This window comes from Chelonoidis abingdonii, chromosome 1 (assembly GCF_003597395.2).
Source record: "Chelonoidis abingdonii isolate Lonesome George chromosome 1, CheloAbing_2.0, whole genome shotgun sequence".
NCBI lineage: Eukaryota > Metazoa > Chordata > Testudines > Testudinidae > Chelonoidis > Chelonoidis abingdonii.
The window spans coordinates 58,115,329-58,142,995 of NC_133769.1; the positions used below are offsets into that span (position 1 = coordinate 58,115,329).

Sequence of the window (27,667 nt, forward strand, 5' to 3'; positions counted from 1 at the left end):
AATGATGACATTTACCCAGAACCACCCACGACAATGATTTTTGCCCCATCAGGAACTGGGATCTCAACCCAGAATTCCAAAGGGCAGGGGAGACTGCGGGAACTATGGGATAGCTACGGAATCGCTACCCACAGTGCAACGCTCCGGAAATTGATGGTAGCCTCGGACCATGGACGCACACCACCGAATTAATGTGCTTAGTGTGGCCGTGTGCACTCGACTTTAAACAATCTGTTTTATGTAAAATTGGAATAATCCCGTAGTGTAGACGTACCCTTACTGGTCTGGATTGAACCACAAATTGTCACAGTATATCTTTACAACTTTCTATCTACATAATCATATCTTTGCCAAATCCCCCACAAAAAAGAACAAACAACTACTTAGGTACTCAAGTATCTTAATTCAATAATCCAAACAAATATACTGAAAATTCTAAATGAAATCTATCAACTCTCTCTCTCTCTCTCCATTCCAGCTGGAATGATATCTACTTTGTTTATTTCCAGCAAATGCTAGAACTACAAAACACAAGCAGGTATATTTTTTATAAATGATACAGGAAACATGTACTTAAACCTTTCTGGGATGAGATTACACACAGAATATCAGAATACATAGTATTAAAAAGCACACCTTCACGTAACCCATATATGTATGTATGATCTTAATAATCATTGTACAATGTTTAGGTTTTTATTACAGGTGCAGTGTCAGACAGTAAATAGTCATTCTAATTCAGTGGCACTCAACCTTTTTTACTGTGACCCCTTTCACATAGCAAGTCTCTGAGTGTGACTTATAAATTAAAAATTCGAAAGACTTTTTTATATATTTAACACCATTATAAATGCTGGAGGCAATGCAGGGTTTGGGGTGGAGCTCGTGACCCCCTCCCATGTAACAACCTCATGACCCCGAGGGGTACCGACCCCTAGTTTGAGAACCCCTGTTCTAATTTAATATAGTTTCCAACAAAAGGTCGTTATGCAAAATTTTAATTGCAGCTAAAACTAAACCAAACCAAACCAACCCGAAACCAACTACATAAAGCTGCTCAGCACTGAAATTACAGAATAGGTTACAACTATGAGCAGCATTAGAAGACATTTTTCATGACAAGTGACAATTTGGATGCAATAGAGTCACAATATACTGAAATAAATATGCAGTATAAATTGCAATACCATTAAAAAGTTATATAAAACAGGAGCTACAACCAAGTTAACATCTTTTTCCCTCCAGTATACTTTACACTTAAATTGTACCTTTCACTTAAGGATGACAAACTTCTTTACAAACATTGATCAATCCACGCAACATCACTGTACAAACACGTATGTTTTTAAATCCTGTTACAGAAAAGATTTTTTAAAAAGGCACAGAGAGGTTAAGAGACATCTGTATCTATGTCCCTTTCCCATCTATCTTTTGTTCCTTTAAAAAGTACAAAAGCAAATACTGATAATTTAATAAAAAAATTAATTCATATAAAGACAGAACTGTCTTGTTCTTATAAGAACTAAAAGCTTCTGATGTATTTTATAACCAAATATTAACAGCTTTCACAACAACTTTTTATTATATTCTGATCTTTAGTCCTAGTAGAAAGTGCATGTATGTCACTGTGGCCCTAATCCTACAAGCAGCCTTGTATGGGGATGACCTCTATTTGTACGGGGTCCAATATGGAGGAGTCCTGCTGACGTCAAAAAGAACCCCTTGTGGGCCAGGAGATTCCATTACATGGAAAATCTTGCGGGATCAGGATGCATATTTGTACCTATGTTGTAATCCTATTAGCATTTTATATAAGTACATAGTGAATTTATCATCCTTATCTGATGACAAGAGTCTACAGATGCACAGATATGGAATTTCCACAGATCCAAGAAATTGCCACGAAATGCAAGTCTTCATGATATGGGCAGAAATCAATAGATTTCAGCAAAATATATATATATATTTAGATTAAGACATTAGAAAGTAAAACAATTAATACTTTTGCTCATAGGGTGATTTAGACGGCATACAGCTGTTAATTCAATCTTGCCACAGTTTCTCACTAAAACCAATACAGTCACTCCTCACTTTAAGTCATCCCAGTTAATGTTGTTTCGTTGTTATGTTGCTGATCAATTAGGGAACATGCTCATTTAAAGTTGTGCAATGCTCCACTCTTACATTGTTTGGCTGCCTGTTTTCTCCATAGCTGGCAGCCTCCCTACGCTCTCCCTCCCCACAGCCCCTCCTGCCCGTCGGCAGACCCCATGGATCGGTGCCTTCCCCCTCCTCCCCCGCCTCCTGCCTGCGGCAATCAGCTGGCTTGCGGCGTTTTGGGGGCAGATGGGGAGGGGATTAACAAGGACTCGGTGCACAGGCTCCCCCTCCCTTCTAAACTCTGCAAGCCAGCTGACTGCTCTGAGCAGGAGGCAGGGGGGAGGGAGAGGGAGCCTGCACCCAAGTCTTCACTCCTTCCCCTCCCTCCTGCCCCCTAAACGCTGCAAGCCAGTAGATTGCCCTGGGTAGGAGGGAGGAGCGAGGACTCGGCACACCTCCCCCTCCCTCCCCTGCCTCCTGCCCGCAGCATCAGCTGGCTTGCAGCGTTTTGGGGGCAGGAGGGAGGAACGAGGACTCAGCATGCAGGCTCCCCCTCCCTCCTGCCCAAGGGCAATCAGCTGGCTTGTGACGTTTAGAAGGGAGGGGAGAGAGGGGGGAGGAGTGAGGACACAGCATAGGAAGTAAAGGGGGAGAAGGTGGGGAGGGAGAAGAGGCAGGTCAAGCATGGGTGCTTAGGGGAAGAGGGGGAGTGGGTGGGCTAAGGGTTGAGCCCCTCAACCCTGTGCTTGCAGAGTAGGGGAAGCTGCCGTTGCTGCACAACGTGCTTCTCCTAGCCTACAGCACCTTCAGCCTCCTTGCCTGCGTCATCTCCAGTGCCAGTGAGCTGTGCCTGTGTAGGGTAAGGCATGGGCACCTCCCAACTATAGTACAGTACGTGTATTAAATTGCTTGTTTAAAATGTATATAATGCCTTTTGTTTGGCAAAAAAAAATTTCCTTGGAACCTATCCCCCCTATTTACATTAATTCTTATGGGGAAATTGGATTTGCTTAACATCGTTTCACAGTTGCATTTTTCAGGAACATAACTACAATATTAAGTGAGGAGTTACTGTACTGATGTCATTAAGAGGCAGGATCTGATGGAAGTCAGGTTCCAAGTAAAAGGGCAGAAATGTAAAGCTTGCATCTAATGCTGTTTATTCCATTTTGAACAGTCTATTTAATTAAACCTTAACCGCATGCACTTTTGCACAATCTTTTTTAAAAAGTGGAAACAAAACTACATTTTTATTGGCCTCAGCTCATGATTCAAGCTAAAAGTGTATTATTTTTTAAATTAAAGTTTTAGTTTCTGATAGGTCATCTTTTAAATCACATGTCCTGAAACCTTAAAAGGAACTTGGAAAAGTATGTAAAGGTTTTTCTGCTCTCTTATGGATTTTTTTTTTTTTTCAATAATAAGAAAATGGCTGACAATGCAGGGAAACTATGAAACTGACTAAACACAAAGGGCCTGATCCTGCAACATACTGAGTGCCTTCAACTTGCAGAGGCTTTAATGGTTGCTGAAGATGCTCAGTACCTCAGAGTCCTCTTGCAGGAACAAACAAGCTCAAAAAAGAGCTGTCAAGCATAAAATCATACCGACATAAAAATAAATGTCACACACCCCCACATACACCCCCAATCTCATAGATCTTTTCATCTATAATGGTCTTAAGTGTAGAGTAAGTACAAAATTTCCAGATAATGTTATTTTCAAGTTGAAGGTGTCCCTTTCAGTCAATTTTACTAGGCACTCAATTTTTCCAACTACTCTAATAATGTTCTCTTAGTTTCTCAAAACTATAAATTCTAAATGCTTTTACATCTCTTTTCCCATTAAGCCAGACTATATCAGACTTACCTACCTATTTTGGAAGTTCTTTGAGATAGGGGCTGTATCTATGCAGGTTTTTGTACAGCACCTAGCAAAATAGCAAACTGATCCTCACTGGGTACTACTGCAATATTAAATAAAAGCTATTACAAAACTAGCAACTTTTTTCAACTTCACTAGAGACATCTGGTGAATCCTGGCACCTCTAAAGTCAATGGAAGTTTTGCCCTCAACTTCAATGGGAGCAAAATATCACTCCTCATCTTTAACTCTATGGAAAGTGAATTTGCAGCTTCTACTTAAAATTATCATTTCTTCTAGACTGAAGCAGTGCAACAGTGTTACATAAACATTGCTGCTAATGACAACACGCAGCCATCTTCTGAGTAACTAGTCTTCCATAGTTCTACATGAGGACAGTGCATGATAAGAGTATCTTCAACATTTAATAATTTACTTAACTAATCCAAATGATTTTCTTCCCTTTTTATTCTCATTACCATCACTTCCGTTGTATGCCATATTGCTTAGGGCAAGTCATATTGCTTATGCAAATTATACAACAGTCCTGACAATGCAAACAATGGAAATAGTGGCCTGAATGGTGCTATGGAACTCTTAATAGCCCAAACCCATATGATACATACAAATTGCGTTGTTGCCCTGTATTTACTGCACTTAAAAAATTAATAATAATCTAACCTCTAAGTGACCCCAGATTTTCAACAGTGACTGACTTCCAGTACCTTAAGATTCCTAGCTATTTTGTTGTGTGAAGTATTTACTTAAATTTAACCATTTACTTCATTTCTAGCAATTCTGTCTTTCTATAAAAACTGATTCATTTAGAATAGACATACAGGTCCCATATGGTTTTATCAGTCACTGTATAAATGTGTGAAAATCTACTCCTTAAGGCAGTGTCCCTATTTAATCATTCCCTTAAAGCATATACTGCCCTATTTTCCAGATGGCATTTAACAGATGAGGCCAGCAAGCATTCTGCAGGGGACTGGTATGCTGCATAGCAATCCATCCTGAGAAAGAAATATCCATTTCAGCAGCTTTAGAAAACCCAAATTTACATTCATGGATCTATTTAAACAAAAAAAAAAAAAAAATTTATCAGCAACCTAATGTTACTTCTGTAACACAGCTAAAGATTTTAACCTTCTATTACTGACAACTGATCTCTCCCTCCCCATATGCAGCAAAGTGATATTTATTTCAAAATCACCTCTACTTCAATATAACACTGTCCTCAGAGTCAAAAAATCTTACGCATTATAGGTGAAACCACTTTATAATTGAACTTGCTTTGATCCACCGGAGTGTGCAGTGCAGCCCGCCCCGCCCCAGAGTACTGCTTTACCACGTTTATTCCAAATTTGAGTTATATCGAGTTGCGTTATATCAAGGTAGAGGTGTATGTTTTCCAACTAGAAAGAAATGTAGGCTCACATAATAAATATTGGAATACACTTGTTACAAAAAGCAATGAAAGATACGGATCTGTCATAAACAGATAGTTAGGGTTAATGTCTCTTTTACCTCTAAAGGGTTAAGAGGCTCAGTAAACCTGGCTGACACCTGACCAAGACCAATAGGGGACAAGATACTTTCAAATCTTGGTGGAGGAGTCTTTTGTTTGTCTCTTTTGCTATGTGTTGTTGTTCCTCTTGGGACTAAGAGGGACCAGACGCATCCAGGCTCTCCAAATCTTTCTGAATCAGTCTCTTCATGTTTCAAACTTGTAATAATTAGCCAGGCAAGGCTTGTTAGTCTATGTTTGTTTTCTCAACTCGTAAAAGTTTCTTTTTGCTGAAGGATTTTTACCTCTGTTTGCTGTAACTCTGAACCTAAGGCTAGGAGGGCGGTCCTCTGGTTATAGGAATCTGATTACTCTGTAAAGCATTTCCATCCTGATTTTACAGAGATGATTTTATCTTCTTTCTTTAATTAAAACTTTCTTTTTTTAAGAATCTGATTGATTTTTCCTTGTTTAAGATCCAGGGGATCGGTCTGGACTCACCAGGGATTAGTGGGGGGAAGGTGGGGGATGGTTAATTCCTCCTTGTTTTAAGATCAAGGGGTTGGATCTGTGTTCACAGGAAAGTGGTGAGGCTCAAGGCAACCTGGGAGGGAAATTTGGGGGGGACAGAAAGTGTCCCAGACACTGAAATTCTGGCGTGTGACAATGTTACCAGATCTAAGCTAGTAATTAAGCTTAGAAGGGTCTATGCAGGTCCCCCACATCTGTACCCTAAAGTTCAGAGTGGAGAAAATACCTTGACAGGATCTCAGACAGCTACTATTTATTAGAAAACAATAGGTGAAATGGAAAGGGGTTAGAAGGGTCAGAAAGCTGAGTTTCCTTTACAACATCCCCTTAGGAGAAAGCCTTTGGGCGTTTGCAGGACAGGCAGCTGATATAGACTCCCAGATCTGTGGGATTCATGGGAACATGACCTCTTCCAACACACACACACTTTATCTGCAGAGGCACAGTTAATGTTGCTCAAAGGAGGGTTAATATTGGGTATAAATATCCATCACTTTTCTGGAGAGGAAGGAGGAGGGAATGTGGACAACACTGCTTTTTTTCTTCAGCTCACAGTGGGGAGTTTACAGAAGCCCAGGAGAAGATAATGCCACAGAAGCGGCACTCCTCAACTTCTCTGTTCCTCTCATCACGCAGGCAGATACAAGCTCTTCTGCTCAGAAAGTATAAGGAGGCAATCTGAGCCTATATTTGTAAGCAACAGTTTTTTGCTGAACCAGTCAAGCTGACCTTTTATCTATATATATCTATATCTATATTTTTTTTTTTTTTTTTTTTTTTAGAGTTGGTAGTTCTATGCTTTAAATGAACGATGGATTCAGATGCTTTTTCCACTGGGGGGAAAAAATCAATTTGTGTGTTATAATTATGGCAGAGCCAAGCACTATGGAATAGCCAAGTTTAAGGACAAGTCATTGCTTTCAGACGAAAGCCAGAAGGCTGGAGGCATTTTCTAGTTGATGGTAGCCCTTCCCCAAACCTTTCACAAAAATAATAATGCAAGCTGGTCATGTTTCCCCTTAGAAGATGGTACCAATATCTTCTGTCTTATCTAAATTAATCTTGACTCAGGTATTCATTCAAATCTCAGTATCTTTCAGACCATGCAACAGCAAGATAGCTAAAGAGGAGGAGACTGGTGGCACTAACACCAAATTTATTAACCCCACTTGCACACATTTAAAAAAAAAAAAAAAAAACCCTAAATTATATTAAAACACAACCTTTAGGTGAAAGAGTGAAGGACAACAGAAGAGCCAGAACCATTAGAATGCTCATTAGGACCCATAGCAGTCCTCCTAGAAGCACCCCAGGAGTAAACTGCCAAGTTTTCTTTTTTTAAAATGCACTTCAATACCAAAGTGATAGATGCCTTACAAATAGCTAAGATAGATCAACAGGATTCAGCACAACCCTGACCTGGAAGAGAACATAAAATCGTCACCAATAAAGTCTGCATATAACAAAGATTAGGATGTGGTAAATAACGGATAGAAATAATATCAGGCCAGCAATATAGAGTGATGTGGATTGCTTGGTAAGCTGGGCGCAAGTTAACAATATGCATTTTAACACAGCTAAAGGTAAATGTAGTAATTTAGGACCAAAGAACATAAGCCATACTTATAAGATGGGGGACTCTATCCTGGAAAGCAGTGACTCTGAAAAAGATTTTGGGTTACGGTGAATAATCAGCTGAATATGAATTTCCAGTGCAATGCTGGGGCCAAAAGGGCTAATGTGATCCCTGGATGCTAAAAGAGGGGAATCTTGAGGAGAAGTAGAGGTTATTTTACCTCTGTATTTTGCATTGGTGAGCTCAGTGCTGGAATAGTGTGTCCAGTTCTGGTGTCCACAATTCAAGAAGGATGCTGATAAACTGGAGAGTGTTCAGAGAAGAGCCACGCGAATGATTAAAGAATTAGACAACACACCTTATAGTAATGACTCAAGCTCAATCTATTTAGCTTAAAGAAAAAGGTTAAGGGGTGACTTGATTATAGTCTATAAGTACTTACATGGGGAACAAATATTTGATAATGGTCTCTTCAATCTTGCAAACAAACGTCCAATGGCTGGAAGATGAGGCTAGACAAATTCAGCCTGGAAACAAGGCATATATTTTTAACAGAAAAAGTAATTAACCACTGGACAATTTACTAAGGGATGTGATGGACTCTCAATTTTTAAATCAAGATTGGTTTTTGTTTTTTTGTTTTTTAAAATATGCTCTAGTTCAGAAAGGATTATTTTGAGGAAGTCCTCTGGCTTTGTCTTATGCAGGAGGTCAGACTGTCAGTACATGATCACAATGGTCTCTTCTGGCCCCAGAGTCTATGAATCCCTCCTATGCAGTAGATCCTCAGACTTTTTTCTTTCACCTCCCCACACCCATTCAACTATGCCTATGTTATTCAGCATACATTTGCATCAGATGTGCCCTTCAGGAAACATCTACCAACTGTGTAAAAGGAGGGTTGAACAACACTTGAAGTATTGGGATCTAGAAGGCCAAGAACAGCAATAAGTAGAGGTTTTCCAGTAACTCTGACTTCATCAGTTCCAGTGACAATAAGGAGGGGGACAAAAGGTCTTTCCCTTGACAAAGTGTGAAGTAATCTGATTCCTATTTCTTTATCATCATAGTTCATGTTCTCACAGAAAGTCAAGGTGTCAGAGAAAGTTACTAGAGCTGTCAAGTGATTAAAAAAAATTAAATTGCGCTCAAACAATATTAGAATACCATTTATTTAAATATTTTTGGATGTTTTCTACATTTTCAAATACATTGATTTCATTTACTACACAGAATACAAAGTGTACAGTGCTCACTTTATTTTTTATTACAAATATTTTCACAGTAAAATATAGTATTTTTCAATTCACCTAATACAAGTACTGTAGTGAAATATCTTTATCATCAAAGTTGAACTTACAAATGTAGAATTATGATAAAAAACCTCCATTCAAAAATAAAACAATGTAAAACTTTAGTGCTTACAAGTCCACTCAGTCCTACTTCAGCCAATCACTCAGACAAACAAGTTTGGTTACAATTTGCAGGAGATAAAGTTGCCCCCTTTTTGTTTACAATGTCACCTGAGAGAACAGGAGTTTGCATAGCACTGTTCTAGTCGGTGTCACAAGATATTTACATGCCAGATGTGCTAAAGATTCGTATGTCCCTTCATGCTTCAACAGAGGACATGTGAGCATGCTGATGATGACTTTTGCTCGATAATGATCAAAAGCAGAGCAGACCAACATATGTTCATTTTCATCATCTGAGTCAGATGCCACCAGAAGAAGGTTGATTTTTTTTTTTTTTTTTTGGTGGTTCGTGTTCTATAGCTTCCTTATCGGAGTGCTGCTCTTTCAAGACTTCTGAAAGCATGCTCCACACTTCATCCCTCTCAGCTTTTGGAAGGCACTTTGGATTCTTAAACCTTGGGTTGAGTGCTGTAGCTATTTTCAGAAAGCTCACATTGGTACCTTCTTTGCATTTTGTCAAATCTGCTGTGAAAGTGTTCTTAAAATGAACAACATGCGCTAGGTCATCATCCAAGACTGCCATAACATGAAATATATGGCAGAATGCGGGTAAAACAGACCAGGAGACATACTATTCTCCCCCAAGGAGTTCAGTAACAAATTAATGCACTATTTTTCTTAACGTGCATCAGCAGCACGGAAGTATGTCCTCTGGAATGGTGACCAACATATGAAGAGGCATGCAAATGTTTAGCATATCTGGCAAGTAAATACCTTGCAGCGCCAGCTACAAAAGTGCCATGTGACCATTTGTTCTCACTTTCAGGTGACATTGTAAATAAGAAGCAGGCATCAGTATCTCCCATAAATGTAAACAGACTTGTTTGTCTTAGTGATTAGCTGAACAAGAAATAGGACTGAGTGGACTTGTAGGCTCTAAAGTTTTACATTGGTTTTGTTTTTGATGTAATAAAAAAATCTACATTTTTAAGTTACACTTTCACCATAAAAAGATTACACTATAGTAGTTGTATGCAATGAATTTAAAAATACTATTTCTTTTATCATTTTTACAGTGCAAATATTTGTAATAAAAATAATATAAAGTGAGCACTGTACACTTTGTATTGTGTTGTAATAGAAATCAATATATTTGAAAAAGTAGAAAAAAATCCAAAAATATTTAATAAATTTCAATTCGTATTCTATTGTTTAATAGTGTGATTAATCACAATTTAATATTTTTGAGTTAATCGCATGAGTTAACTGTGACTAATCGACAGCCCTAAAAGTTACCTAACCTTCACTTCACGCTCTGCAACACAAAGCAGGTTGTCAATAAAACCAATATATTCTGTGACTTGATCTCAGATGAAATCTCTAACTTTGTTTGCATCAACCAGACATAGTTGTATAACGTAGTTCATGTAGTACTGGAACAACTTTAAATTTAAATTCAAATGAAATGCTTGGGGGGGTTTTTTGTTTTGTTTGTTTTACACAGACACAGGAGAAATCAGGAGATGGTTACATAAAGCCAAGCTAAAATATCAAGTTCATAATTTCTGAAAAACAACATTTTGCAAAAGAACATGGGTTGAAATTTATCTATCAGTTAGGTTTAAAATATCAAATACATTTAACACTCAGAACTCATTCTGAAAAACAGGCTATAAATATTTTTTAAACCCACTACTTCAAGTCTGCTCTTCTGTTTATCAGCTAATTATGACCTCTTCTCACAACCCCCCACACAAACTGTTCCTAACAGTGTTCAAAATAAAGATGGCACCCCACCATGATACAAGAACTCCATTTCATTTGACTACTCATGCAAAAAATAAAGCTTTCTGAAACTCAAAGTTCATTATGTTTTTGATAACAATTTTAAAAAAATCAGCACTGTGATGCACAGATTTAATAAAGGTCATGTAAACCTTAAAAGTCCAGTTCAGTATTTCCAACTCTTTATGGTTACGTATAGAATGTGAGGAAGCAATTTACTTACGACATGCTCAGTTCTTCCTCATAATAATTTCTTGTTAAAGACCAATGGCATAAGCAGTCATATACATTACAATGAGAGTGAAAACAAAATTTACAAAGACAACACTTGCAAATATTTCTTTTGCAAAAACTGCCACATGTGCATGCAAATGCATGCACTTTTGGCTCTTCAATACACTAAGCTTGATTCAGTCCTGAATTTGGTAAAATTAGCATAGTAGCCAATTTCCCCCCCCTCCCCCAATACAAATCTGAGCATTGGAAGGCAAAAGAAGAGAGTCCTTAATAAGCTGCTGTAACCCAGACATGTTAAAACTCAGATATGCTCTGACCATCAGCACTGAGAGGTACTGCATTTCAAAAGAAATAAAAATACCAGATTTGGTTAAATGTAACTCATTTGTAACTGTAATATCCAGATGGCACACAACCAAACATATTTCACATGTTTTATGAAGAAAAATGACCCTGATAACCAACTAAAAAAAAAGGCATTTTATTTATAATTTCTCAATGCATATAAAGTCACATGAAAGTTTCAGATGGAAATCAGTATCTCACATTTACAAGTTTACCAGAAACAGCTGAGTCTTTTTTAAAATACATACAGAAAACTAGTGGCCCAGATCACAGAATCATAGATCCTATGCTATAGCCAAGAAATGCAGAATAAATATTTGGGGAGAGGAAGTTCAAAGGTGGCCTTTGAGCACCTCTTTTCCTAACCCAGTTGTGCACCATTGTCAGTCTCCTGGTATAACTCAGTGATGTCTTTTGCTTTCCTCGAAATCAGGCTGGGTGGAAGGAGCAATCCTATAACTGAGATCAGCACAGCATAAGGATACTCCAGCCATGCCTCCTTTTTTCCATCATATTCCCATTTCAGCAGTGAAGTGTGGTGGGCTGCATCTCTACACTTTCAGAAGCTTCCCTGAAACCGGGGTAATCCTCAAATACCTGTCTACATATCTTCTGCATTAATGCTGTACAGTAGAATCTCAAAGTTATGATCACCTCAGCAACAGTGGTTGTTCATAACTCTGAAATGTTCATAACTCTAAACAAAATGTTATGGTTGTTATTTCAAAGTTTACAACTGAACATTAACTTAATACAGCTTTGAAACTTTCGGCAGAATTAAAATGCTGCTTTTAACCATCTTAATTTAAATGAAACAAGCACAGAAACAGTTTCCTTGCCTTGTCAAGTCTTTTTTTTTTTTAAACTTTCCCTTTATTTTTAGTTTGTTTCACAGAGTACTGTACTGTAAAGTGTTTGCTTCCCCCCCCCCTTAGTCTTTGCTGCCTAATTGCGTACTTCCTGCTCTAAATGAGGTGTACGGTTGACTAGTCAGTTCATAACTCTGAGAGTCTACTGTACTGTAAAGCAGGTGGCCCAATATGTTTATTAAAGAGTGTTACATTTTATAAAATGTCAGAATCCACACGAAAAACCCAAATCCATTTTTCTTTGGGTTTGTATAGCTTTGCACCAATTTGCAGTTTAGAAACCAGATGAAATTTTTACTAAATTCAAAGCAAGCAATACAAGTAATTTAAAGATCAATTCAGGAGTAATAAGCCCTCAAGCATAACTTCAGAAATATACTTCAAGAATCAGTAACTATTTAACTTTATATCTCAGTGGTTTTCAATCTTAGTTTCATTTGCGGCCCCCTAAAAAATTTCATATGAAGATGCAGACCCCTTTGGAAAGCTTACATATAGTAGGGGTCGCAGACCATGGCTTGAAAAAAAAAACAAAAACATTGTTATGTAGCAATTCTGCTGTTCCTATATTCCTAAAAGAATACTATTTGAAATTACATTAATAAAAGTGGGTTTTAGATGTCCACCTATTTAGTTAGTTTGACATACCATTTAATTTTGTTAAATCTAAAGAAGGCCACCTATTAAACGCAAAGCCTCCTTAATTACATTTTAAAAATTATGTTAAAAGAATGTTGTTTACTTTACAAAGTTAAGCACCTGAAAGTTAGGAAAAGCCAGATTTACAGTTGCCCATGTAACCTTAATTCTGCCCCCTTGTGTGTTTATCCTGTGAAATGAATGAACTGGGATAGACAGGGAGGGTGGGCAGCAGTGGGGGACATAGCATGTGATCATTTAAAAGCATAACTACACACATACACCTTGCATTTTTTAACTTTTCAGCACTTGACTTTGCAACCCAAACAAACAACATTATTTTAACGTATTTTGGTTGGTTGATGTAATTTCCGGGGGGGGGGGGGGGGGGGTTTGTTTTCAAAAGGAAAAGGTAAAACAAAAATTCTATTAGGTACAACTCTAACAAGTCCTTCTTCAAGCATCTTCAGCAGGGTTGGAACCCTGAATATTTGGCACTGCAGCACAGATGTCTATCACCTGAACTGCAGGCCTAACTATTTTAGCTTTCAGCAGAAGACTTAGTACTATGTGTGTGTGGAGGAAGATGAAGATGGGCCACAGGGATCATGTGCTGGGTTCACAGGTGGTCAGGGTAACCCAGCTCAGATCTCCTTCCCTCTCTCCTACCCCCCACCCAAAGCTGGGAAGACACCTGCCCCTCATGGAACCACAACTAGATAGGTATATGAGGGAGGAGGAACAGGCATTTCTGGGAGTAGATCCCACTGCAGTGTCCACCGCTGCTTTGGGAGTGATGTGGGCCTGGTATTTTAGAATGTTTTCATATTCTGTTATTTTGGCATGGGGCCACAATTTTCCTGAACAATGCAAGTGACAGAAAGTAATGATTTTCAGTTCTTTATATCTCAGCAAAATCTGAGCAAAATTTCATGGGACAAATAAAAAAGGCACTTAATCTAACTGTAGGGCTCTCCCCTGCTACATTTCAAAGGCTTGGTACAAGCAACAGAGGTTTCAGAGCTTCTCAAGAGAGATCATAAGAATCTTTTATAATGGAAAGTATTAGGCAACCTAAATATAGAGTTCCTTCTATAAAGCGATATCTTAGGGCTCTACTGAATTTCAGTGAGAGATTTGGCTGTATAAGGCATGATGAATATTGTCTTATATACATGTATACAGCATCTTTCATCCAAAAAATTCCCAAAATGTTTTACAAATGACAGAGAAATCACTTCATTCTGTACTGAAATGCAGTTCCCTATGCAATGGAACACAATAACTTAGCACCCAGCAACTAGAACAACATAGGTTAGAAAGTAAATAAAAATACTGTATCTACAGGAAGAATTTAGGACATGAGTGAAGCTACCCAAAATGGAATCCAGCTTTACTGTCCAAAGTAATGGAATTTTTAACTTAAAACAAAGTTCTTGACTGTATGTCTTACCCAAATGGCAGTATATTGAAGCCTGGCAACATGCTAGGGCACTGGTTTAGTGTTAACAAAAAGAAAAAGCGTGCTACCTAATGAATCGCATCACTTCCTGCAGCATCCTGGATTTCTCTGGGAGGTCTCCCATCCAAGTAAGACAAAAACTCACATTTAAACTGTTTTTACTTATCTTTTTATAAAATCATAATCAATGCCTATCTATTAGCACAAGTCAAACTTTGTGGAAATGTAAAAAAAAAAAAATCCATTATTCTACGATGAAAAGATTGAAAATATTTACTATATTATATTAATAGCATGCACTTAATATTGGAACAACCAAGATTCAAGTATCTCATTTTCAGCTGTTCTCCAGTGGCTTTCAAAAATACAATATTCACGGTCTGTAGTCATCTGCATTTTGTCCCTGCAATTCTGAGTTAATTTAGTGAAATTTAGCACTTGCAAAATGCAAAAATCTAAAAAGGCCAAGTATCAAGTAGGAAATTTCTCTGCACTGAATTGCCAAGGCACATCAACAATGATCTGCAATGGCCTAGGAGGCAGTCATATCACACAGTAAAAAAAATTGATAAAATTTTTGAGATGTGAACGAATGCCTGCTCAGTACTATAATGAGGCTATCGATTTTACTTATAAAAAAATTATATTCTGAAGCATAATACAAAATATGGGAAGGACAGAACAGGTCTTGCAGGAGAAGGGTTGGGGAGTGGCACTCTATGTGAAAGAAAAGATTTTTACCTCATTTGATTCTACATTAAGTAAATCCACATGTTCCATGGTATCTCTATGGATAGTAATTTCATGCTCTATTAAGAATATAACATTAGGGATCTATTATCGACCACCTGACCAGGACAGTGATAGTGACGATGAAATGCTAAGGGAGATTAGAGAGGCTATCAAAATTAGGAACTCAGTAATAGTGGGGGATTTCAATTATCCCCATATTGACTGGGACAAAATTTCTCAATACTTTAAATGACTGCTTCCTGGAGCAGCTGGTACAGGACATCTCTGAAGAACTCAGTAGTGGGGGTTCACTGTTTGCTACTTGCAAGGCAAGGTTTGGACTGGCAGACTCCTGAAGAGTTTGCTGGCAGGGTAGAGAAACTGGTGCGTCAGGGTGTCGTCACACAGCTCAGGAGGAGCAAAATTCCCACTTGCTGAGGCTGAGAGGAGTAACACAGTAACTCACAATTCAGGGAGCCTCAGCAGATTGTCATGTTGGCAGATGAATCTAGGAGAAATTCAGGATTGGAAAAGTGCTGGGGTCACTCTGCAAAAAGTAAATGGGTGATGGAAGCCTGGGTGTAACTTGCATGTTTGTCAGCTGGGTGTTGGCATCAGCATAGCATTTAAGGCACCCAGAGTTACAGGACAGGTAGTGATATCACCACTAAGGCCTGGTCTACACTATGCGTTTAAACCGATTTTAGCAGTGTTAAACCGATTTAACGCTGTACCCGTCCACACTACGAGGCCCTTTATATCGATCTAAAGGGCTCTTTAAATCGGTTTCTGTACTCCAACTCAAAGTAACAACAAAATGTTTAAGTACAAATCAAAAGCAGGAAGCCTGGCAAACAAACAGTGGGGCCCTGACAACTGAGAGATACAAAGAGCGTAAGACACAAGTCATTGCAGAGAAAACTAAATTTATTATTGCTTCAGCCTTCATGATGAGGATATAGGAAATTCCAATCTGAGCCCGCCTTTGTAGGTGACAAATCTGAGAAATGTTACGACTGAAGTGTTCACTAGCGAAGGTTTTGGAATTATTGATAAACTCATTACATAACAAGTCCGGGACCAGTATGCAATCACCGAGGAGTCTTGAAGAATCAAGTGAAACTGCCCGAACTAATTAACAATGGTTTGTAACCTTCATTTAAGTCACTCTCGTGACCCCAAGACTGGAGACAGCGTAATGTACCAATATTAAAAAAGGACTGTGAGAGGTACCCAACAATTGCAGACCAGTAAGTCTAACGTCAGAAGCGGAAATTACAGTTAAACAATCGCAAAGAATTAAAATTGTCAGCGCCATTAGGAAAATAAACTGGTTGGGTCAAAAAATCAACATGGTTCTGTAAAAGGAAACGTTCTTGACTTATATTATGGCATTCTTTGAAGGATCAACAAACATCGTGACAAGGAGGATTCAGTGGAGCACAGTGTACTTAGGATGTCAGTAAGCCTTGCACAAGGTCCCTCACCAAGCTCTTACCGAAATTAAGCTGCTCACGAGTTGTAAAGGGAAGATCTTTTTGAGCTGAAACTGGTAAAGCCAGAACAAAGGTTAGAAGATAATATGGTAAAATTTTCAAATGGAGAGGGTAACCAGCAGTGTTCCCCAAGGGTCGTCCTAGGACCAATCCTATTCAACTTCATTCCATAATGATCTGCGAGAAACGTAAAAAGGAGTGGCAGATGAAACTAACTGCCCAAGAATAGTTAAGTACCAAAAGCGAATGTGAAGAACTTCACAAAAGATCTCCACAAAACTAAGTATGAGGTACTAACAAAATGTGAAAGAATTTATGTCAGTACAAAATGTAAAGTAAGCACATTTGGGGAAAAAACTCCAACTACACATACAAATATGATGGGACTAATTTAACTACACTTAATCAGGAAAAAGATGGAGTCATCGTGGATAGTTGTCTGAAGATTGTACACTCAGTGTGCACGGCAGTCAAAAAAGCAAACAGGATGTTAGAATAATTAAAAAGGATAGAGAAGATCTATTGCCCTTATAAAATCTATGGTACGCCCATGTCTTGAATACTGCGTACAGATGTGGTCTCTCATCGCAAAAAGAAGATATACTGGCTGTACAGATGAGTTCACTGTCTTGCATCCTGTAGAATTGCCATACCGGTATTGCCCTGGCCTTCTTTTGTCATTTCAGTGTTGAACCGTTCTACAACAATATGCTTTACATTACCTCACCTTTGGGCGGCAAAGGCAGACTTTTTAGGCACCTTCCCTTACTTGGTGTAAACATCGCTTGTGGCAATCAGAGACGAAACACACACAGTTTTGGTCCCCGTCCCTATGACCACTTCGTGATGTCACGCGAGTACTTTTAGGCCGCCCCTGCATGCGGCAGGCAGGGAGAGGAGAAAGAAAACCGAATCCTGTGTATCCTGTGTACACCCGTAACTAGCCTGCATCACTCGAAGCCTCTGCTCTTCAGCTCACATGTTTCAAACAGTTTCTCTACGTTTGCCGGTCGTTATGCGTTGGTTTGTATTTGTAAGTATCAGTTATTACTAAATGCTGCATCTTTGTTTATATATATTGTTGGTAGATATTTTAGTCATTGTGTGTTTTAAGTTTTATTAACCCTATTAGCTAATCATACGCTGCTCCCTTACCCCTTGCAACTATCCCCAATAAAACTTTAAATTGATTAATTTTAGTTGTGTGTGTCTGCAGTTTGCATCGTGACCCATACTCTCCTTGCATCTCTTACCTATACAATCTATTGCCACGTGCAGCCTGGTAAATAACAGGCCTGCATTTCCTTTTGCCCCTGCGAATACGTGGCAATCTACACTGGCATTAGAAAAAGTTCAGAGAAGGGCAACTAAAATGATTAGGGAATTGGAACGGGTCTCATATGAGGAGAGGTTAAAGAGGCTAGAACTTTTTAGCTTGGAAAAGAGGAGACGAAGGGGGGATATGATAGAGGTACATAAAATCATGAGTGATGTGGAGAAAGTGAATAAGGAAAAGTTACTGTTCCCATAAGATAAGAAGTAGGGGCCACCAAATGAAATTAATGGGCAGCAGGTTTAAAACAAATAAAAGGAAGTTCTTCACACAGTACACAGTCAACTTGTGAAACTCCTTGCCTGAAGAGGTTGTGAAGGCTAGGACTATAACAGGGTTTAAAAGGGAACTGGACAAGTTCATGGAGGTTAAGTCCATTAACGGCTATTAGCCGGGATGGGTAAGGAATGGTGTCCCTAGCCTCTGTTTGTCAGAGGGTGGTGACAGATGACAGAAGAGAGATCACTTGATCATTACCTGTTAGGTTCACTCCCTCTGGGGCACCTGGCATTGGCCACTGTCGGTAGACAAAATACTGGGCTGGATGGACCTTTAGTCTGACACAGTATGATCATTCTTATGTTCTTAAAAGGCTACAGAATTCATCCACTCTCTCTCTAACAGAAGTGTTAATTGGGAGTGACTACTCTTCCCTCTGATTACAAACATTTTTTTTTGCATGCACTACCTGAAACACATTTTCAGAAGGTCCTCACTCTAGCCCAGAGGTAGGCAACCTTTCAGAAGTGGTGTGCCGAGTCTTCATTTATTCATTCTAATTTAAGGTTTCACGTGCCAGTAATACGTTTTAATGTTTTTAGAAGGTCTCTTTCTATATGTCTATAATATATAAATAAACTATTGTTGTATGTAAAGTAAATAAGGTTTTTAAAATGTTTAAGAAGCTCTATTTAAAATTAAATTAAAATGCAGAGCCCCCCGGACCAGTGTCCAGGACCCAGGCAGCGTGAATGCCACTGAAAATCAGCTCACTTGCCATCTCTGGCACATGTGCCATACATTGCCTACCCCTACTTTAGCCTCTAAGGCTCCTATGGACTCTAATAAGCCTAATGAAGTTCTTCATGGGCACAAGCATTCACTAACACAAATCAACATGCAGGATTAGGGCTTACTTTGTGCGCACAAATGTAACTGAACATGTGACTCAACTATCTGTATATATCACTGGCATGTGTAAATCCACGACTCTGCACATATTGTGCTGTAAACACAACTTAGCTGTTTTTGAAAATATGACTAAGTCTCATGGCAAGAAATCCATATGTCTAGTCGGTTACATGTTTGGTTTAGGTTTTCAAGTGGGGGAACAAAAATCCATGAATCTACTGAAACCCTCCATATCAGAACATCAATGAACGAGGAAAAAACAAAATTAGGGTTTTTTTCTTTTTAAAATACCATAGAATAAAGCAATGGTTTCCCACAGCTGCCTCTCTACCCAATGCCACCTGTAGATTCTAATACTTTTCTCCCAAATGATTTTTTTAGTGTAATAAAACACTATTTTAACTGGCTTTGAGTCCTTAATGAAGTCTAGGAGAAGCTGTCATTTTCACTTGTATTAAACTTGTTTGGGAAATTCTGCTTTCACTCTTCTGGCACTGTAACTTTTTATGGATGCTGTCTGACTATTAAGACGTATGTCTGCAGTGCTGTTGTACCCATACTGGTCCCAGGATAGTAGAGACACAGGGTGGATAACGTAATCTTTATAGGATCAACTTCTGTTGGTGAAAGAGACAAGCTGTTGCACTTAGCCAGAGCTCTTGTTCAGGTCTTTGAAGCTTGTCTCTTTCACCAACAGAAGTTGGTCCAGTAAAAGATATTACCTCATCCACCTTGCTTCTATTAAAGATGTATCTTATCAAATTCTCTGAAAACTGACAAAGTGAATTAAGCAGAAAGCCAGTCTCATATTAATTTAAAGTTAGCTTTGAAAAAACACTTAATTCATTATGGTTTTCCGAAAAAGAGACAGATAGACTCATCTCTATTCCTGAAATTATTTTACACAGTTTTGTATTCTAACACTGACTTACCATAAATTCATTGCAAAATTCATATTCAATATTGTTATGGTTTATGTCTGGAATCAAGCAGTAGAGGGGTAACCATGTTAGTCTGGATCTGTAAAAAGTGACAGAGTCCTGTGGCACCGTATAGACTAACAGATGTATGGGAGCATAAGATTTCGTGGGTGAATACCCACTTCGTCAGACGCATGTAGTGGACATTTCCAGAGGCAGGTATGAATCTTGCCTGCATATTTAGTCTAGAGATAATGAGGTTAGTTCAATCAGGGAGGACCAGGTCCTCTTCTAGCAGTTGAGGTGTGAACACCAAGGGAGGAGAAACTGCGTTTGTAGTTGGCTAGCCATTGAAGTTCTTATAACTCTTGATAAGACTGCGATTTCTATGGCCAAAAACTTCTTTTGCTAACAAGATTAACTGATAAGGTATAATAGTAGTAATAAAAGCTCATTAAGTAAGTATTTTCTTATGCTAATGTGCAAAGGATTCTACAACTGCACTCTTGTTGGTTTTATAGAATTATCCATACTCTAGTGCATGTTCTAAACCAGGAGTAATCAATAGGCAGACCGTGAGCCAAATCTGGACCACCAAACACTTTTGAACAGACACCAAAATATTTTTATTTTCTTATCATCATTACAGGGGGGGCGGGGGGGCATTATTATTATTTCCTCTGGAGTCTGGACCGTGACTATACCTGGACTAAAAAATGAGTACCTTGACAAAAAATAATTGACTATTTCTGTTCTAACCTATAATATTAAAACTATACAGATGTGTTGGGTCCATATAATTCCCAGCATGCTTTCTGAAGGAATTCTAAAGAAAAAGTTTGTTCTAGGAAATCACTGATTTTCAGACTGACTTTTCTGTATAATAAAACTCAGTTAATTTACATTTCTTTTGTAAAATCAGTAGGGTGGAATCGCCTCTGTAGAGAAATGGAATCTCTAAGGTGGGGTTGAAAATAAACAGGACAGTTCTTTAATGTTAGAGATAAAATAAACAAAATGTAGGGATTTTTGTTTAGGTTTTTTGAGGAAACAGAATTAGGCTACTGCATAAAGAAAAAATACTAATACAAGCAAATGCTTTAGGACATAAAATAGCATAACGGTGACCCAAACCTGTCTTTTTTTCAATTAAAAAAAATGAAAGTTTAACACATTGTACTTTGTACAGATATTTTCAAGTTGTAATGTATAAAACTAATTCTCATATTATGCTGCATGGAATTATTTTCATAATTAGGTGAATAAACCCCATAGGCATTATATACAAAATATAACATTGCATACGCTATTTTAGTTCAACATCCAAAAGGAAACCTGCTTGGATACTACATATTAATCAAAGCACAACAAGATGTTAGTCAAGGCCAGGGAGCTCCTAGCAATGAAGGGAGTTCACCTCTTTTTCCCTTCCAGATGATTTCAGAGCTGAATCAGCTAGTGTCTGAAGAGGTATTCTGTTAATTTCATAAAGGAAAATGCCTCTTAGCAGGCAGAGCCAAAGGGTTAAATGACTCTGGGATCAAACGCTGCAGCATTTCTGGTCCCTGTCCCTGCAGCCCGCGGGCGACAAAGTCCCCAATAAATCTGACCTAGTTCCTGCTGCAGCAGGAGACTCCCTGGCATGCCGGGGCTGCTGCGAGCGGCTCGCGGGCGGCCGGACACTCACCGGGTGGAGGTGCCCTTCCTCACATCGCACATCATGCACTTGAAGGCCTCGGCGCTGTTCCGGAAGGTGCACACGCTGCAGTCCCAGTAGCCCTCGTCCGAGGAGGGTTTCGGCTGCCGCTTCGGCCTGCAACACACACAACGAGGGGAGGGACAAAACAGGCAGGGCGGTGGGTCAGGCCCGGCTCTCAGCCCGGCCCGTAAAACTGGTCATATTTAGGCCCGGCCACTGGCTCAGCCCGGCCCCGACGCCCCGCTGCAGCCCGGCTCCCGCGTGCCGCCCATGGCCGTTGCACGGCGGAGCCGGCTCGCGCGCCGACGCGTTGCTGTCTCCGCATCCCGCGCTGCAGGTGTCGCACAGCGCGGCCCAGATAGTGGCGCCGCCCATCCATGGGCGCGGTTAAGCTCTGTTCGCTGCCAGATGCCAGACCTCGCGCAAGCCCGCTCTCTCATGACCCTGGTCGGGCTCTTCTTGTCGTCCCATTCGCCGGCTGCGGACGCGACCCCGGGCCCGTCACGTTGCTGTGTATTGATAAAATAAGGAGCGATGAGCTGCAGGGGGAGGCCCAGGGCTCAGGTTGCGGGGATTCGAGGAGCCGCCGCAACCTATCGCAGCTGTCTGTAAAGGAGACTCCCGGCTCGTCTACCGCGATCGCCACGTCCCCTAACCTTCCTCACTCGCTCTCACCCTCCCGATCGTGTCCCCCCGCCGCCAACCAGCGGCCGCCCGCAGCCCTCCGAGGCCCAGGCAGCGCGAGGCGGCAGGTTCGCATCTGCCGGCGGCGCCGGAGGGACGCGGCTGCGGTGAGCGGGCGGCGGCCAGGGCAGGCGGGCGGAGAGCTGAGGCCACTAGGGCAGCCCAGGTCCCTCACCCCACACAGCCCCGGCTGTCGGGGTCGCCCTTTCACGGCCAGCGCCCGGGAGGCAGGAGATGGGAACTCGTGCGTGTGCTGGGCCAGCAACCTCCCCGCCCCAGGGTCCCCGCCGCGCAGGGAGTGATGAGGTGGGGGTCTCCGGGGCCATTGTGCTGTCTCCTGCGCCTGTAACAGCTTGCCTAACAGCACATGGCAAGCAAGCTGCCAGGCAGGCTGAGAGACAGATCCTTTCTCCAGAGCTGACATATGTATTTCATATAGGCCATGCGTGTTTTGATGTATTACAGATGCAGAGTGCATCATGACAGAACCATTTCCTATTACATGTAAATGAATGTCATCGCAGCTAGGATGATATGTACATTACACACAATGCAAGATTGCACCCAATCCTCATAAAGCCAGGACTGATCCAGAAAAGCTCTACCTTTCATCTCTTGAAACTACACCTCTTCCTGTGAGGCAGAGACCTGGCCTCATTTATCAGTTCCAGACTGGATAATCATAATTCCCTGAATATAAATATGAACAATACTAAGGTTGCAGGTAGTACAGAATAAGACAACCCACTTTCTCCGCAGGTTAGGCCACATCAACACTGGCTCTTGGTCCATTTTTAGCGCCAGTTCAAGGCCTTGGGCATGCACTTCACAGCCATTAATGGATCTGGTCCTAATAGGGTTGCCAATCCTCCAGGGTTGTTCTGGAGTCTCCAGGAATTAAAGATAATGATGAAACCTCCAGGAATATGTCCAACCAAACTTGTCAACCCTAGGTCCTAAGTACATGAGAGACTACATTTCTATCTATGAACTACCAATATAACTGCATTCCACTGGAACAATGCTGATCAAAGCTCAGGACAAAACACTATGAGAGCCAGAGTTGAGGCATTATCCATTAAGGAGATCTGGCTGTGGAACAAAATTCCAGAAGAAAGTAACCTAAACTAGAATCTAACCACTTTAGATCATGCTGTAAGACCTCCCCTCTTTGATAAAACTTTCATATTATCACAGAGTAACATTTACCACAATAATTAGACCCCCTCGCCCAAGAAAAAAAAATGTATCCCAGGCACTTCTGCCTATAACCAGGGTCAGAAGAGCAGAAGACTCCATGAAGTTCCATTAGGTACCTTGCTATGCCAGACACTCATACTAGTGTGACAGATGCAGGTACAAACTCATAAGATAATCGATCTTATCCAGCATTAGATACAAGGATACAAATAATGTTAATATTTGTACTTATAGATTCTTAAGTACAAATAAAATGTGATTAACAGGGTTTGCCCTAACAACATTAAACAAAACACTAAGAATGTTCTTCCTTGGCTTGAAAGTTGCCAAAAAGACTTTTAGCTAGGAATAGTGGGGTGTAATAAAGAAAAGGAAAATGTAGGCTGAAAATCGAGACGGACCTACTAATAGTGAGCTATATTATACTAAAAGGTTTTCTCCCCATTTCTTGGGGCATTCAGCATTTACCTAAAAGCACCACAGCCCATCTTTCTGGACCTTGCCAGCTATGGCTGTAGCAGACTACTGGTTACAGTATGAAGAATGAAGAATGTTTTCTGTCTGATGATCACTGCCCTCCATGCTCCTTACCATGTTTCCCTCTCCCCATCCTCACTATTTCTTTTCCCTCGATGTCTACTTCTTCCTTTTCCCTGCCGCTCCTAGAGCCTGGTCTACAACAGGAATGGAACCCAGAGATGCACTGCTAAGCTAGACACTTGGATACTGTGAAGAAATCTTTAGATTGGAAATGATGGTAGAACCTGTCTCCTGGTGCACTTTTATTTATAACAGTCTCTACTGTATATGTAACTTTTTTTTTCCCCTTTCAGAAAGCAATTATTTTGAAATAACCCCTTTTTTCTTGACCTTTTCTCTGACACAATGAATTTTCCCATAGAAATGAAAAGAAACAAAATAAAACTCGGACCACTGCCTATGAAACACTAGGATAAGCTACTTTTTTACTATGTTGCAACCTAAGAGTAGCAGCTTCTCTCTTTCTTCTAAGGGACAATTTCCTGGGGAGTATCATTTCTGATGAGCAGGGAGAGCAACAACTGCTAATCCCCAACTATTATTCCTAACTGCCCACTAGTCTTTCAGATTCCACCATTCTGACCCTGCTCAAGATGCGTTAAATTTACCCACATGCAGAGGGCTAGCAGAAGACCTGTTCACCACTTAAGTCATAAGAACAGTGATGCTGGGTCAGACCAAAGGTCCATCTAGCCCAGTATCCTGTCTACTGACAGTGGCCAATGCCAGGTGCCCCAGAGGAAGTGAACCTAACAGGTAATGATCAAGTGATCTCTCTCCTGCCATCCACCTCCACCCTCTGACAAACACAGGCTAGGGACACCATTCCTTACCCATCCTGGCTTAACCTCCATGAATTTGTCCAGTTCCCTTTCAAACCGTGTTATAGTCCTACCCTTCACAACCTCCTCAGGCCAGGAGTTCCACTAGTTGGCTGTGCGCGGTGTGAAGAAGAACTTCCTTTTATTTGTTTTAAACCTGTTGCCTATTTAAGCCTTATTTTAAGCGGTTAAGTGAATTTCATCCTATTTGAATAACATTACAGAGAGAAGAAATATTATTTTCTGCATACTTTGGTACATTTATAGAGGCACAGGAAACCACCAGTGACATGTGCCTACTCTTGATGTAACCACATCTAAAATATTGTTGGTCTGTGACACAGGACAGAGTGACGTTTGAAAGATGGATTCGTGCTCCAGGCAGTAGCACTCAGCAGCATTCCTCAACCTAGGAGGCAGGAAGAAGGAGAAACTTGCTCAGAGAGAGCAAGCTTCAGGTAAGTCCTGAAATTGGGACAGTAATAAGTGTGACGGTTGGATTACAGAAACCCCCTTGGGGCTGCCAATTGATGTGCTGAGTCTACCCCTGAGCCTGCCTCTTTTGCCAGATTGGGGGTTTAGTGCCCTTCCTGCTCCCAGCTGGACCCGCTAGCCTGCTGCAAACCCAGACCCAAGTTTCAACCACATTTCCCAAAAGCTGCAGGCTTAACTGAAAATGACTTAAGAAGTGATTTTGTTTTTAACACTCAGATGCCCAGCTTTTAATGGGGTCCAAACCACAAATAAATCCATTGTACCCTGTATAAAGTGTTTGCCCTCTATAACACAGAAAGAGAGAGATGCACAGCTGTTTGCCCTCCCCTCCCCCAGGTATTAATACAAACTCTGGGTTAATTGATAAGTAAAAAGTGATTTTATTAAATACAAAAAGTAGGATTGAAGTGGTTTCAAGTGATAACAGACAGAAGAAAGTGAACTACCAAGCAAAATAAAATAAAACATGCAAGCCTATGCCTAATATAGTAGGAAGCAGAATACAGATAAAATCTCACCCTCAGAGATGTTCCAAGCCTCTTTTACAGAATAGCCTTCTTCTAGTTTGAGTCCAGCAATCACTCACACTCCCTGCAGTTCTCAGTTTCTTTCAGGTATCCTTTTGGGTGGAGAGGCTCTCTCTCTCTCTTGGACCAGCTGAAGACAAAATGGAGGGGTTTAAATAGACTCACTCTTGTGGGTGGACACCCCTCCCTCCCCCTGTGTAGAATCCTAGCTACAAGATGGAGTTTTGGCACCACATGGGCAAGTCACATGTCCATGCATGACTCAGAACTTACAGGTAGCAGCCATGGCTCACATACTACCTTGAATGACCTCAAGTAGACTTCTTATGTGGATTGGAGCCTTCCAAGATCCATTGACCATAAGGTGTTTCTTGATTGGGCACTTAACTCAAATTCCTTTCTAAAGAAGCTGCCCAATGCCTTACTAAGGCTACTAAAAATCAAACCAGTACACAGCCAACATTCATAACTTCAAATACAAAAATGATATATGCATACAAATAGGATGAATAGATTCAGTAGACCATAACCTTTACAGAGATATGTTACATGGCATACGTAGCATAAAACATATTCCACTTATGTCATATATACATTCATAAGCATATTTCCCTAAAGCCTTATGGGGTGCAATGTCACACCTTTCTCCTGAACTTACTGCCAGAGACTTGGACATTGTCCATGGTGGAGGCAGTACATGTAAAATCCCTGTTTGTCTTGGTCACACTCCATATGGTTTAAAAGTACGGAAAGGATGTCATTCATAAGTGTTCTAGCAAGTTTTGGGGTTCCTTATCCCCAGGTGCCTGAAAACAGGTTGGGGTGTAATATTGCTAACAGAATGCAGACAGCAATATTTGTTAAAGTGTTGGCATCTTGGCATTTAGCCACCAATGCCATGAGGCAGTGTGCCTCAGTTTTCCCTTCTACACAGCAATACATGCCTTTTATGCTTTTGCTGCTGTGCCAAGCTTCCAGCCTGTTTACAGATATAAGCTGAAAGGTAACATGCTTGTGGGACTGTTTTTGTCACCATCCTCAGCATGTACAACAGATTTTTCCACAAATCAAGTATGCCCCCCGTCTTTAAAGGGTTTACCACTAGTATTAACTCCTTTGTCTTGACACATAGATGAAGTAGCAAAAGACACAAGATTAACAGCAAATCTATGGCAGACAGGCTCTGTTCACACAATTTGGCTTGTTTAGTGTCTATTACCTTTTTCACTTACTTTGTGTACCATGATAGGTACCCTGAGGCAGATTCTTCTGCCTCTTTGGAGAAGGCTTTTAATCCAGGCATGTGTTTGAGGCTTTGGCAAGGAAAGGGTATACTGCAACTACGCCTGCCCTCAGCCCCTCCCTCTGGAATTTCTCTGGGCTGGACCTCACACACTTGTGAAGTTTCCCTAAGGCAAAGTTTTTCTTCCTCCTGCCTTGAAGAGACAGTTTTCTCTCTTACAAGCAGGGCCGGTGCAATCATTTAGGTGAACTAGGCGGTTGCCTAGGGCACCAAGATTTGGGGGCGCCGCGCCCCCAAAAAATTTTTTAAATTGTTGCAGCCACTGCTGCTGGAGGGGCTGAGCTGCCGGCAGCAGCAGCTGCCTGCAGCTGGCAGCCCAAGGTATCCCCCGGGTCAGGGCACCGCCGCCGCATTCGGGCAGCCCAGGGCGCCTCCCAACCCCCTCCGAGGTCAGGGTGCCCCTGGGGTCAGTGCGCTGCGGCCGCAGCCCGGCAGCCCAGGGCGCCCCCCGGGG

At 40.7% G+C, this 27,667-nt stretch overlaps 1 protein-coding gene and 1 long non-coding RNA gene across 4 annotated transcripts in view; one reads left to right on the forward strand and one right to left on the reverse strand.

The window, feature by feature from the left end:
- The window catches only part of YAF2 (YY1 associated factor 2), a 58,017-nt gene extending 36,267 nt beyond the window's left edge, over positions 1 to 21,750 (reverse strand). For both annotated transcript variants that reach the window (XR_012655848.1, XM_075065781.1), the window contains exon 1: positions 21,632 to 21,750. Coding sequence is in view for 1 of the 2 variants with exons in the window: in XM_075065781.1 (XP_074921882.1) it covers positions 21,632 to 21,666 (35 nt within the window). In the remaining variant the exon portion in view is untranslated. The remainder of the gene's footprint in view (positions 1 to 21,631) is intronic.
- A 627-nt stretch (positions 21,751 to 22,377) lies between these two features.
- The window catches only part of LOC116838979 (uncharacterized), a 14,225-nt gene continuing 8,935 nt past the window's right edge, over positions 22,378 to 27,667 (forward strand). The window contains exons 1-2 of one of the 2 annotated variants that reach the window (XR_004377027.2): positions 22,378 to 22,434; positions 25,113 to 25,346. This is a non-coding gene — a long non-coding RNA (uncharacterized LOC116838979). The remainder of the gene's footprint in view (positions 22,435 to 25,112; positions 25,347 to 27,667) is intronic. The other variant, XR_004377028.2, reaches the window with a different exon arrangement.